The 14,068-nt window shown below is 36.4% G+C and overlaps 1 protein-coding gene across 2 annotated transcripts in view; it reads left to right on the plus strand.

Annotated features, from left to right (window-relative positions):
* Positions 1-14,068, plus strand: part of Ptpn22 (protein tyrosine phosphatase non-receptor type 22) — a 55,869-nt gene that overhangs the window by 13,315 nt on the left and 28,486 nt on the right. For both annotated transcript variants that reach the window (XR_007105082.1, XM_047525868.1), the window contains 6 exons: positions 649-720; positions 826-885; positions 1,454-1,596; positions 1,947-2,013; positions 3,179-3,256; positions 5,940-6,026. Coding sequence is in view for 1 of the 2 variants with exons in the window: in XM_047525868.1 (XP_047381824.1) it covers positions 649-720; positions 826-885; positions 1,454-1,596; positions 1,947-2,013; positions 3,179-3,256; positions 5,940-6,026 (507 nt within the window). In the remaining variant the exon portion in view is untranslated. The remainder of the gene's footprint in view (positions 1-648; positions 721-825; positions 886-1,453; positions 1,597-1,946; positions 2,014-3,178; positions 3,257-5,939; positions 6,027-14,068) is intronic.

A 14,068-nucleotide genomic window follows, 5' to 3' on the forward strand; every position in this document is an offset into this window, starting at 1 on the left:
GCTCTTCCACTGAACCACAACTGTAGTCCCGAGATGTATTATTTTTTTAATATATATCTTTTAGTTGTAAATGAACCTTTTTAAAAATTTTTTCATTTTATTTACATGTGGTACTGAGAATCAAACCCAATGCCTCACACATGCTGGGCAAGTGCTCTACCACTGAGCTATGACCCCAGGCCCCTGAGATATATTACTAAAATTAATTTCTTATTTTCTCATTTTTGAATGTGGTTATCAGAAAATCACATGTTTTTTCCTGGACATCACTGTTCTAACCTACTATTGCCATTCAGAATTGGCAATGCTAATGAAAACCAAGGAAACTTCTTGTGCAGCTGTTTTTATAACCATATAACTTCTTTTAGTTCTTTTGAAATGTTGAAAATAGATCAAAGATCCCTATTTGTACTTTTTCAGACTTCTAGAAAGTCTATGATTTCTATATTTTTTAATGTTTATTTTCCCATCCTTTGTAGATTTTGTGAGTCGGGAATGTGGGGGTTGAAGCCCAAGGGGGTTAGAAGCACCTAACCTAAGGTGAAGACATAGAGCTGAACCTGCTTCTGAATGAGGGAGCAGGTTTTATTTCCCAGAAAAGACTAGATTATATAGAGGGAAATCACTCCATTGTGCTTTGTGTAACAGAAAAAGTGTGAGCGCTACTGGGCTGAGCCAGGAGAGGTGCAGCTGCAATTTGGCCCTTTCTCCATATCCTGTGTAAGTATGATGCCGGTTCCCATTACAACTGAGTAAAATTCCAGGATCTACTTTACAGAGAGCTTGTCTTTGAAACTGCTAATGTATTAATCTTCTTTTTCTTAGGAAGCTGAAAAAAGGAAATCTGATTATATAATCAGGACTCTAAAAGCCAAGTTCAATAGTGTAAGTATAGAACAGGAATTAATGATAAACTCAAAAGCCTACAGAGATCAAGCAGGTAAGTATATATGAGTATGACAGACTGGGCACGAGACTATGGGGAGTGGTGGAGCATTTAATGTTCTAAAAAAGTGTCCATATTCAAAAGAGACTTCTAGTATAATCTGTGCTCTCCAATCTAGTCCACACATGACATACATATAAAGTGATAATATTAGTATGATGAATAAAGACTGAATAGTGAATAGACTGGGGTCAAATTTGAGAGCTCAGGCTGCCATAGGCCCTACTCAGTCTTTCTAAAGGCAAAGGGATTTAATATATCAGCATGTCTGTGATCCATCTGACACACTACTTGGAAAGATCTGGTTTGGACCATTTTTAAAATCTATCTCTAATGAGTGGGGACCAGGTTTTCTAAGGAACCTGGTCTCTTGAGATCTATAGAGAATAAAGCAGAATACATCACAAAAAGAAGAAATAGATGCAACTTTGTAAGTCAGACTAATCTTTTGGTAGATGAGGTGGAGGCCTTGAAAATTTCCCCTTATTCTAGCTATTTCTTTTAAAGGAAACTCGAACTATCTACCAGTTTCATTATAAGAACTGGCCAGACCACGATGTGCCTTCTTCTATAGATCCTATCCTCGAACTCATCTGGGATATGCGTTGTTACCAAGAAGATGACAATGTTCCTATATGCATTCACTGCAGGTAGGGTGCCATATATGAACCTTCTACTTAGAAGGAACCAAATGTCAGTCTGGCCAGGACTCCATGATTGAAAGGAACAGAAACAAACTATAAAATTCAACAGGAGCATTAAAGTCATATTTTTCTGATAAGTTACTTGTGAATAATACAGTTCAAGTAACTCTTGCTGTTGCCTAGGACCTGTTCTGAGGTTCATTGTGGCATGGCAAACATACTCTGAGAAAGGGTAGGGTTTAAAAATTTTAATTGCCTTCCGATTTCTTCTTTTTCAAATCTGCTATTGAAAATTTCCAGCTACTGTCAATGATCCACTCTCTACAAGTATACATTACTGTGATCTTTCATTTCAGTGCTGGCTGTGGAAGGACAGGTGTTATTTGTGCTGTCGATTACACATGGATGTTGCTTAAAGATGGGGTAAGTGTCTCTCACCAGATACTTCCTATTTGCTTACTCCATTGCTTTCAGACTTAGGAATAGTTTGGTTTTTCAAAACACCCTCATGATTCATCTTTTCTGGAAAATTCACTTGTAGACCCGTTTTGTCAGATGATTAAAAATCAATTTCTAAGTAGGTTGTTCTTAAAGTATGGTCCTGGGTGCTGAGGGTAGCTCAGTGTTACCGTACTGAGCTTATGTGGGGCCCTGAGTTTGATCCCCAGCACTGCAAAGAGTGGCCCCCAGACAAGAAACAGAAGCAGCATCTGAGAAGTTATTAGAAATACAAATTCTTGGGCCTTATACCATAGATTGATCCAGAAATTCTGGAGTTAGGGCCTAGAAAACTCTTCATGTGATTCTCAGGTGTGCTAAAATTTGAAAACCACTGCCCTAAATTACATAGTTATTTGTCCTTCTTTTATCCAAACTGCTTTAGCAGATGGATAATGGACTCAACTTACTACAATCAAACTTTGTGTTTTAACCTATAAATCTTTTTGTGGGAGGGTTGGAAGGACTAGGGATTGAATCCAGGGGCACTTTACCTTTACTGAGCTACAGCCCCAGGCTTTTATTATTTTTATCTTTTTAAACCTTTATTTTACTTGTTTATTTATATGCAGTGCTGAGAATTGAACCCAGAGCCTCACACGTGCTAGGCAAGTGCTCTGTCACTGAGCTACACCCATAGCTTACTTTAATTTTTTTTCCCCCAGTACCAGGGATTGAACCCAGGGCCTTCCACATGATAGGCAAGCATTCCCATACCCAGCCCTCTATAAATCATTTATAAATACCAAATAGGAAATGGGAAGTTTAAAATATGGGCTTTAGATCCATCTGCTAATTTCTTATCTACTGAGCTATATATTATATAGCTCATTATATCTTTAGTTTCAGACATTTGATCACCCCATGTGAATTCATTTTGAACACTTTAAAAAATCTTCCTAAGGAAAACACCAGTCTCTAAATCATGATGCAAGTGATGAGGAACCATATTCTTTTTAAAAATGCATTTTCCCCAATATTATTCCTTGTTAAGAGAGATGTCACAGAAGTACCAGACTATGAAAAAGTGGCAATGATTTATTAACAAAGGATGAAAATGAATAAGATATTTTCCCCTTTTATTTGATAGATAATTCCTGAGAACTTCAGTGTTTTCAGTTTGATTCAGGAAATGAGAACACAGAGGCCTTCATTAGTTCAAACTCAGGTATGGACTATGGTGAACAGAGCAGAACATGTGTTTATGAGTCTTGCTTCATTTCTGTGTTTAATGATAAGGCATCCAAAAACCACTGGCTGCTCAGATGTAACACCAATTTGCTACTAAATGCTCTTCTCTACCTCTGAATATCCCAGTATTTTTTTCTGTATCCCTTATCCTTAGTCAAATTATTTTCATTTCTTATATTTAAATATCTGTTTGGAAAATGTTAAGAAACCAATATAATATTTCTTACTTACATAGAATGTAAGTTAAGGGTCTTAGTGACTAGAAATTTTGTAGTAATAAATTTCTGAAATAATAGAAAAGTAGGGATTCATAATTTCTAGTTTAGAAGGTAGTAACAGAGTCTGGCAAGCAGTCTAAATATTCATTTTAGGAAACCATGAAAATTCAAATTAAAATCAATCATATTCTAGCTGGGCGCAGTGCAGTATGCTTGTAATCCCAGTGAATCTGGAGGCTGAGACAGGAGGATCACAAGTTTGAGGCCAGTCTCAGCAATTTAGTGAGACTTTGTCTCACAATATAATTTAGAAATGGACTAGGGATGTGGCTTCAGTGCCCCAGGACTCAATTCCCAGTACAAAAAAAAAAAAAAAAAAAAAAAAAAATCACTTTTTTTTTTAATTAGAGATAGTTACAGTTACCATTTTCTATGGTTTCTCTTGTCCTTATTGAATGCATACTTAAAATAAAAACACAATTGTAATTATACTGTATTATTTATCACAATCTTTAAACCCTCCCCCAAATTGCCCATGCTTGTTTATTCCATTAGGATCCCTTCCTAGCTCAAATCTCTCATAGTCTACAATATTAATTTCACTCATAAATCTATATTAATAATTTATCCACATTTCTATGTGGTCTCCATCTTTAAGATGGAATTTAGCATTTACCCTTTTATTCATCAAATATATATTGCTGTTTATTAGATGTCAGACTTTTTTTTGTATAATTGTTTACTTTGAGGTAGCAAGACACCAAAGTGTTTCAAGCACCTATAAATGAAATTGCACCTAGATTTAAAGATAAAACAACTGACAATGACAGTTTAGATATTTTAATCTAGAAGTTGTGAATTGAAGGGAAAATATGAAGGAAAAAGCTATTTGATTGGCCCACACAGGTTTTCCACTAATAGCTTGTGGAAAAAAATTCTTTTTTGTGTGTTGACTGTACGTGTTTTCTATAGTCAACCTATGAGGGGAAAAGTTTATGTGAAATGAAAGCATTAGCTGCTTTAGTGCTATCAGACATGAAAGAAGAGTGATCCATAAAAATACAGGAAGTATGCAACCTACTTATACAAATTGTAATACTAAATTAATAAAACCATACCCCATTTCAGAAAAATTCCACTCCAGGTCCTACTTTGTGTGTGTGGTGTCAGGGATTGAACCCAGGGGCATTTAACCACTGAGCCACAACCCTAGCCCTTTTTATTTTTTATTTTGAGACAGGGGTCTCTTCTCACTCAGTTACTAGGGACAAGACTCTATTTTTTTATTTAGTCGTAGATGAGCACAGAATCTTTATTTATTTATTTTTATGTGGTGCTGAGGTTCGAACCAGTGCCTCACATATGCTAGCAAGCACTCTACCGCCAAGCCACAACCCCAGCCTAGGCCCTACCTTTAAGTTGGAAGACGACTGAAAAAGCCCTTACTTTTGGCATTATCAATGACTAACTTAACAAATAACAGTTGTAGCTGCTATTTCTGACATTACTTTAACCACAAAATGGCAGTGTAACCAGATGAGTACTTCCTGTCTGTCTGATTTTTCTCTTCAAAAAAATTAAAGTGTTCCATGGCTGTATTGAATAATGTAGATTCTGTATTGTTCTCCTGCTAAAAATACCTCTAGAAAAAAAGTTGTGTTTCTATTTGCATGGGATTGTATGATATATCAGAGAAAGTAGTTGAGTAGTTACAAAGGAAAAATCTTGGTAGTGAAAACTGATAAAACTACTTATAATAGTAGAGGTCTCATTTCTCTATGGTGAATCCTTTTATAATCACAAATTTCCAAGTCTTATTCAGACATTTATTGTTCTTTGGTATCTCTACTAGGACAAAGTTTCAGCAACTTGATCTAAGTACACTAAGTGAAGTCAGAAGACTCAGTTTCTAAACCAAGTTCTGGAAATTACTTCTGAATGGCCTTGGACAAACTGTCTGTAAATAGGCATAATAACCTACCTACTTCGGAGAGCAATTGTGAGGGTCAAGTTAAATAATACATATTCAGCTCTCTCTCCATAAGCCAACAGTTACCTACCCTTTTCCAGAAAAGTGAATGAGGATGAAATAAAATAAATTTTTAAAATGTGAGCATAGAAAACAGAATTAGAGTAATGATAGCAGAAGGAAAGATAAGTAAGAAAGTGGGGTTAAAACATAAAAGAAACATGCCATACATCTTGTACATTAACTACAATGATGTAAAATACTCAGCTATTTCTAGTAGACTAAAAGTGTTTTGAAATCTTAAATGGGCTACATAAATATAAGGCATTATTAAATCAAATAACTTATGTTGGTGGTTTTTTCAGGTCTGCTGAATTGATATTTGATAGGTATTTATATTCCTGAAATCTGGTTCTGTAGTTCATCAAGATTTTTTGTTTTCTTCATTCTTTCTGGTTTATGATGCTCTTCAGGAACAGTATGAACTGGTCTACAATGCTGTATTAGAACTATTTAAGAGACACCTGGATGTTATTGGAGATAAACACTCTGAGAGAGAGGTAAAGTTTAAATTAGATACTTTGTCATTCTTTTTTCCATTTCTTAGGTTAGTTGTGGGATTTATCTACTTACACTCAACTAAATTAGAATATTGGGTGTGCATAGGGCTGCACTGAAAATCTCCAGTAGATGGCAAATTAATTTGAGGTAGCATAACTTAGAAAATTAATCTTTTGGTTAACTTATTATTTACAATTGCCAGCTAAATTTAGAAATCAGTTTACTTACTCAGGGCAAACATATATTGTAATGCCATGTTTTAGACAGTTGTTGGCAAGTTAGATGTGAAAGTGACAAATATAAAATGAAGTCATGGTTGAGTGATTTTTCAGGAGACACTAGCCTTACTTTGAAGATTCCCATAAATTTTTTTTAATTTATTTTTTCCCATAACAATTTTTAAGTTAAAAAAATTGTTAAATAAAAATTGTATGCATTCGTGGTGTATGACATATTTTGATACATATATAATTGTGGAATGACTAACTTAAGCTAATTAACATACCATTACCTCACAGACCTATCATGTTTTGTGGTAAGAATATTTAAAATCTAGTACAACCAGAAGAATGAGAAATTATATTCCATTTATGCATGATGTGTCAAAGTGCAGTCTAATATTATGTATAATTAATTAGAACAAATACAAAAATTTAAAAAATCTATTTTCTTAGCAATTTTTAAGTATACATATTGTTATTAACTACAGACACCATCTTGTATGGCAGATTTCTTGAATTTATTCCTCTTCTCCAACTGAAACTTTGTATTTTTTGACCAGCATCCCTACAAACCCTCCCTTTCCCCAGTCCCTGGTAATCACCATTGTGCTGTCTACTTTTATGAGTTTGACTTTTTTAGACTCTACATGTAAGTGAGATCATGCAGAGTTTGTGTCTCTGTCACAAATAACAGGATTTCCTTCTTTTTCATGCAGAATAGTATTCCCTTGTGTATATCAGCATGTTTTCTTTATTTATCCATTGATGAACATTTAGTATGAATTCATATCTCAGCTATTGTAAATAATGCTGCAAAAAAATTGAAGTACAGGGGCTGGGGAGATAGCTCAGTTGGTAAAGTGCTTGCCTTACATTGCCTTACAAGCACAGGACCCTGGGTTCAATCCCCAGCACTGCAAAAAAAAAAAAAAAAAAAAAAAAAAAAAAAATTGAAGTACAAACAACTCTTCAGTATACTGATTTCAATTCCTTTAGACAAATTCAGATCATATGGTAGTTCAATTTTTAACTTTTTGAGGAATTTCCTGATTGTTTTCTATAATAGATTACTAATTCACATTCCCACCAACATTGTATAAGGGTTTCCTTTTCTGAATATCCTTGCCAACACTTTTTATCTCATCTTTCCTCCTGACTTGGGTGCTAGGGATTGAACCCAGGGTCTTATGAATACACCACTGAGCTATACCCCAGTTCTTCTCTTTTTTTTTTTCTTTTTTCTATTTTTTTAAAATTTATTTTCATTGTAAACAAATGGGATACATGTTTCTGTTTGTACATGGAGTAACAACATAGCATTTGTGTAATCATACATTTACATAGGGTAATGATGTTTGATTCATTCTGTTATTTTTTCCTTCCCCCCACCCCTCCCACCCCTCTTTTCCCTCTATACAGTCCCTCCTTCCTCCATTCTTGCCCCCCTCCCACCCCCCATTATGTGTCATCATCCACTTATCAGCGAGATCATTTGTCCTTCAGTTTTTTGAGATTGGCTTATCTCACTTAGCATGATATTCTCCAATTTCATCCATTTGCCTGCAAATGCCATTATTTTATTATTCTTTATAGCTGAGTAATATTCCATTGTATATATATATATATACCACAGTTTCTTTATCCATTCATCAATTGAAGGGCATCTAGGTTGGTTCCACAATCTGGCTATTGTGAATTGAGCAGCTATGAACATTGATGTGGCTGTATCTCTGTAGTATGCTGATTTTAAGTCCTTTGGGTATAGGCCAAGGAGTGGGATAGCTGGCTCAAATGTTGGGTCCATTCCAAGCTTTCTAAGGAATCTCCACACTGCTTTCCAGAGTGGCTGCACTAATTTGTAGCCCCACCAGCAATGTATGAGTGTACCTTTTTCCCCACATCCTCTCCAACACCTTTTGTTGCTTGTATTCTTGATAATCACCATTCTAATTGGGGTGAGATGGAATCTTAGTGTAGTTTTGATTTGCATTTCTCTTATTACTAAAGATGGTGAACATTTTTTCATATGTTTGTTGATTGCTTGTAGATCTTCTTCTGTGAATCGTTTGTTCATATCCTTAGCCCATTTGTTGATTGGGTTATTTGCATTCTTGGTGTAGAGTTTTTTGAGTTCTTTATATATTCTGGAAATGAGTGCTCTATCTGAAGTATGAGTGGCAAAGATTTTCTCCCACTCTGTAGGCTCTCTCTTCGCATTGCTGATAGTTTCCTTTGCTGAGAGAAAGCTATTTAGTTTGAATCTATCCCAGTTATTGATTCTTGCTTTTATTTCTTGTGCTATGGGAGTCCTGTTAAGGAAGTCTGATCCTAAGCCGACATGTTGAAGACTTGGTCCTACTTTTTCTTCTATAAGATGCAGGGTCTCTGGTCTGATTTCAAGGTCCTCGATCCATTGTGAGTCGATTTTTGTGCAGGGTGAGAGATAGGGGTTTAGTTTCATTCTATTGCATATGGATTTCCAGTTTTCCCAGAACCATTTGTTGAAGAGGCTATCTTTTCTCCATTGCACATTTTTGGCACCTTTGTCTAATATGAGAAAATTGTATTTATTTGGGTTTGTGTCCATGTCCTCTATTCTGTACCATTGATCTACCTGTCTATTTTGGTGCCAATACCATGCCATTTTTGTTACTATTGGTTTGTAGTATAGTTGAAGTTCTGGTATTGTGATACCCCCTGTTTCATTCTTCCTGCTAAGGATTGTTTTAGCTATTCTGGGTTTCTTATTCTTCCAGATGAATTTCATGATTGCTTGCTCTATTTCTGTAAGGTACATCATTGGGATTTTAATTGGAATTGCATTGAATCTGTATAGCACTTTTGGTAGTATGACCATTTTGACAATATTAATTCTGCCTATTCAAGAACATGGGAGATCTTTCCATCTTCTAAGGTCTGCCTCAATTTCTTTCTTCAATGTTTTTTAGTTTTCATTGTAGAGATCTTTTACCTCTTTGGTTAGATTGATTCCCGAGTATTTTTTTTTTTTTTTGAGGCTATCGCAAATGGAGTTGTTTTCCTCATTTCCCTTTCAGATGTTTCATCGCTTGCGCATAAAAATGCTTTAGATTTATGTGTGTTGATTTTATAGCCTGCTATTTTGCTGAATTCATTGATGAGGTCTAGAAGTTTTCTGGAGGAGTTTTTTGGATCCTCTAAATATAGAATCATGTCATCAGCAAATAGTGATAGCTTAAGTTCCTCTTTTCCTATTTGTATCCCTTTAATTTCTTTAGTCTGCCTAATTGCTCTGGCTAGAGTTTCGAGGACAATGATGAATAGAAGTGGTGAAAGAGGATCCCTGTCTTGTTCCCATTTTTAAAGGGAATGGTTTCAGTTTTTCTCCATTAAGAATGACATTGGCCATGGGCTTAGCATAAATAGCCTTTACAATGTTCAGGTATGTTCCTACTATCCCTATTTTTTCTAGTGTTTTGAGCATGAAGGGGTGTTGTATTTTGTCGAATGCTTTTTCTGCGTCAATTGAAATAACCATATGATTCTTATCCTTAAGTCTATTGACATGATGGATTACGTTTATTGATTTACAGATGTTAAATCATCCTTGCATTCCAGGGATGAACCCCACTTGATCGTGGTGCACGATTTTCTTAATATGCTTTTGGATACGGTTTGCCAATATTTTGTTAAGGATCTTTGCATCCATATTCATCAAGGATATTGGTCTAAAATTTTCTTTCCTTGATGTGTCTTTTCCTGGTTTGGGTATGAGGGTGATATTAGCTTCATAGAATGAGTTTGGTAGGGTACCCTCCTTTTCTATTTCCTGGAATACTTTGAGAAGTATTGGAATGAGTTCTTTTTTGAAGGTCTTGTAGAACTCAGCTGAGAATCCATCTGGTCCTGGACTTTTCTTGGATGGTAGGTTTTTAATGGCTTCTTCTATTTCATTGCTCGATATTGATCTGTTTAAATTGTATATGTCCTCCTGGTTCAGTTTGGGAGGAGCATATGTCTCTAGAAATTTGTCAGTGTCTTCGGTAGTTTCTATTTTGTTAGAATACAGATTTTCAAAGTAGCTTCTCATTATGTTCTGTGTCTCAGTGGCGTCTGTCGTGATATTTCCTTTTTCATCACGAATTTTAGTAATTTGAGTCTTCTCTCTCCTTCTCTTTGTTAGTGTGGCGAAGGGTTTGTCTATTTTGTTTACTTTTTCAAAGAACCAACTTTTTGTTTTGTCAATTTTGTGAATTGTTTCTTTTGTTTCAATTTCATTGATTTTAGCTCTGATTTTAATTATTTCCTGTCTTCTACTACTTTTGCTGTTATTCTGTTCTTCTTTTTCTAGGGCTTTGAGCTGTAATGTTAGGTCATTTAGTTGTTGACTTTTCATTCTTTTCTGGAATGCGCTCCATGCAATGAATTTTCCTCTTAGTACCACTTTCATAGTGTCCTAGAGATTTTGATATGTTGTATTGTCATTCTCATTGACCTCTAAGAATTTTTTTATCTCCTCCCTGATTTTTTTTGTTATCCGTGTTTCATTCAATAGCATATTATTTAGTCTCCAGGTGTTGGAGTAATTTCTGTTTTTTATTTTGTCATTGATTTCTACTCTCAGTCCATTATGATCTGATAGAACACAAGGCAGTATCTCTATTTTTTTGCATTTCCTACTGGCTGGTTTGTGGCATAATATATGGTCTATTTTCGAGAAGGTTCCATGTGTTGCTGAGAAGAAAGTGAATCCACTCGTTGATGGATGGAATATTCTATATATGTCTATTAAGTCTAGGATATTGATTGTGTTATTGAGTTCTGTGGTTTCTTTGTTTGGTTTTTGTTTGGAAGATCTATCTAGCGGTGACAGCGGTGTGTTAAAGTCACAGAATTATTGTGTTGTGGTCTACTTGATTCCTGAAATTGAGAAGGATTTGTTTGATGTACAGTGATGCACCAATGTTTGGGGTATAAATATTTACTATCGTTATGTCTTCCTGATTTATGGTTCCCTTAAGCAGTATGAAATGTCCTTCTTTATCCCTTCTGACTAACTTTGGCTTAAAGTCCACTTTATCTGATATAAGGATGGAAACCCCCGCTTTTTTACTGAGTCCATGTACGTGGTAGGTTTTTTCCCATCCTTTCACCTTTAGTCTGTGGATGTCTTTTTCTATGAGATGAGTCTCTTGCAGGCAGCATATCATTGGGTCTTTCTTTTTAATTCATTCTGCCAGTCTATGTCTTTTGATTGATGAGTTTAGGCCATTAACGTTCAGGGTTATTACTGAGATATGATTTGTATTCCCAGTCATTTGGGCTTATTTTTGTTTTTTAAGTTGGCTTGGTTTTTCCTTTGAGTGGTTTTTCTCTAAAGTAGTTCCACCCTTTGCTGACCTACATTGTTGTTTTTCATTTCCTCCTCATGGAATATTTTGTTGAGAACATTCTGTCGTGCAGGCTTTCTATTTGTAAATTCTTTTAACTTTTGTTTATCATGGAAGGATTTTATTTCATTTTCAAATCTGAAGGTTAGTTTTGCTGGGTATAGGATTCTTGGTTGGCAACCATGTTCTTTCAGAGCTTGAAATATGTTGTTCCAGGCCCTTCTAGCTTTTAGAGTCTGGGTTGAGAAGTCTGCTGCTATCCTTATTGGTTTCCCCCTATATGTAATCTGATGCTTTTCTCTCATGGCCTTCAAAATCCTATCTTTATTTTGAATGTTAGGCATTTTCATTATAATGTACCTTGGTGTGGATCTGTTGTGATTTTGTGCATTTGGTGTTCTGTAAGCCTCTTGTATTTGATTTTCCATTTCATTCTTCAGGTTTGGGAAGTTTTCTGATATTATTTCATTGAATAGGTTGTTCATTCCTTTGGTTTGTATCTCTGTGCCTTCCTCAATCCCAATAATTCTTAAATTTGGTCTTTTCATGATGTCCCATAGTTCTTGGAGATTCTGTTCATGATTTCTTATCATCTTCTCTGTTTGGGCAACTTTATTTTCAAGATTAAGTATTTTGTCTTCATTGTCTGAGGTTCCATCTTCCAAGTGGTCTAGTTAGTTGGTGATGCTTTCCATTGAGTTTTTTATTTGGTTTATTGTTTCCTTCATTTCAAGGATTTCCGTTTCTTTTTTTTTTTTTTTTTTGAGAATCTCTGTCTCTTTTTTGAAATGATCTTTTGCTTCCTGCAGTTGCTCTTTCAGCTTATTGGTAATATCATTCATTGCCTGCATTTGCTCTCTTATCTCATCCTTTGCTTCGTGAATCATCTTAATCATGTATAATCTGAAGTCCTTTTCTGACATTTCTTCTAACATACTGTCATTGGATTCTATTAATATAGAATCTAGATTTGTTTGGATCATTTCCTTCCCTTGTTTTTTCATGTTGTTCATGTATCTTCCCCTCTAGCAGTGCAGTTCTGGGGTATTGCAGATTTCCCCCTATAGGCTTATAGTGGCCCTATAGGTTTCCAAAAGGGAAATCTCTTTAAGGGGAGATCAATATTAGCAGTGCCCAATTCAGACACTATGCAGTCCTAGACCAAATAGCCCCTATGAGGACAATAACAAAATTGTCATAATAAACAGAATGAGTTCAAACATTATCTTCAGTAAAACAAACAGATTTGTAATAAGGTCTGCAGTTTCTAATGGAGGACAAAGAGGATGCAGAGGGATGTAGAATGTAGCTGTTAATGGGATAAGAAAAGAATATACAGAAGTTCTAGATAATAGAAAGGGTGAGAGTGTAATCAAAAGAAATTGGATGTTAGCATGCAAGAAAGGGAGAAAGAGACTCTGAGGGAACAGGTAAACAAAAGGAAAAGAGAGCAAGAAAAGTAAAGAAATAAAAACTTAAAATTTTTTCAATAAGGAGAAAAAAGAAAACCTACAGTATAACAGTCATAAAGTAATGAAACCTCCCAGTGTTCAGTAGCCTGATGCATGAGAGGTACCTGACAATGAGCTTCAGGTCTCCAGCAGGCGTCTCAGGATGGGATTTGCCCCACCTAAAGATCAGAGCTACGGCTTCCAGGATTATCCAAGATGGCCACTCTGGCTTCCAAATATGTTGCCAAATGGGGAGCTGCAGCTCAGGGTGTGAACGTGGTCAGCTGGAGGTCCTGGAGGCAGGGTGCGGTTGGTCAGGCAGGGGTCCTGGAGGTGGGGTGTGTTTGGTGTGGTTGCGGGATCCTGGTGGCAGGGAGCAGTCAGTCAATGTGAGGGTCCCAGAGGCAGGGAGTGATCAGTCCGGTTGAGGGATCCTGGAGACAGGGCTCAGTCAGTCCGGCCAGGGGTCCTATGGGGTCTGGCTGTTGTCTCAAAATAGCGGTAGCCATGTGTAATCAAACCTGCAGGTACTGTCACAGTGAACTTCCAGGCAACAGCAGGCAGCAGGTGCTCCACTGGTGGTCGGTGATCAGTTTGCTGACTGTTGTTGGCCAATTGGGAGGTGAACCTCGTGCACTGGGTGATGGATAGGTGTAAGGCAGGCGATGGGCAGGCAAGAGGCAGGCAAATGGCGGATGACAGACGCCTGCAGTGAGCAATCTGCACTCAAAAAAGGCGTTGATATGCTGGCAGATTGCAGGTGATCACAGCAGACAAATGGGGTAAAGAGCAGGGGATTGATAAGCAACAAAAACTGCCTCACCAAGAAACATATCCTCTGCTTGAAACCAGAGTTATGGAGCGACAAGGAACACAGCCTCCCTCTAGTCTGCCATCTTGGGTCTCCCCCTGTGTTGTCTATTTTTGTGTGTATGTGCAGTGCTGGGGATTGAACCCAGGGCCTTGATGCATGCCCAGTTCTTGTCTTTTTGATAATAAC

Source organism: Sciurus carolinensis, chromosome 1 (genome assembly GCF_902686445.1).
Source record: "Sciurus carolinensis chromosome 1, mSciCar1.2, whole genome shotgun sequence".
Classification (NCBI taxonomy): Eukaryota; Metazoa; Chordata; class Mammalia; order Rodentia; family Sciuridae; genus Sciurus; species Sciurus carolinensis.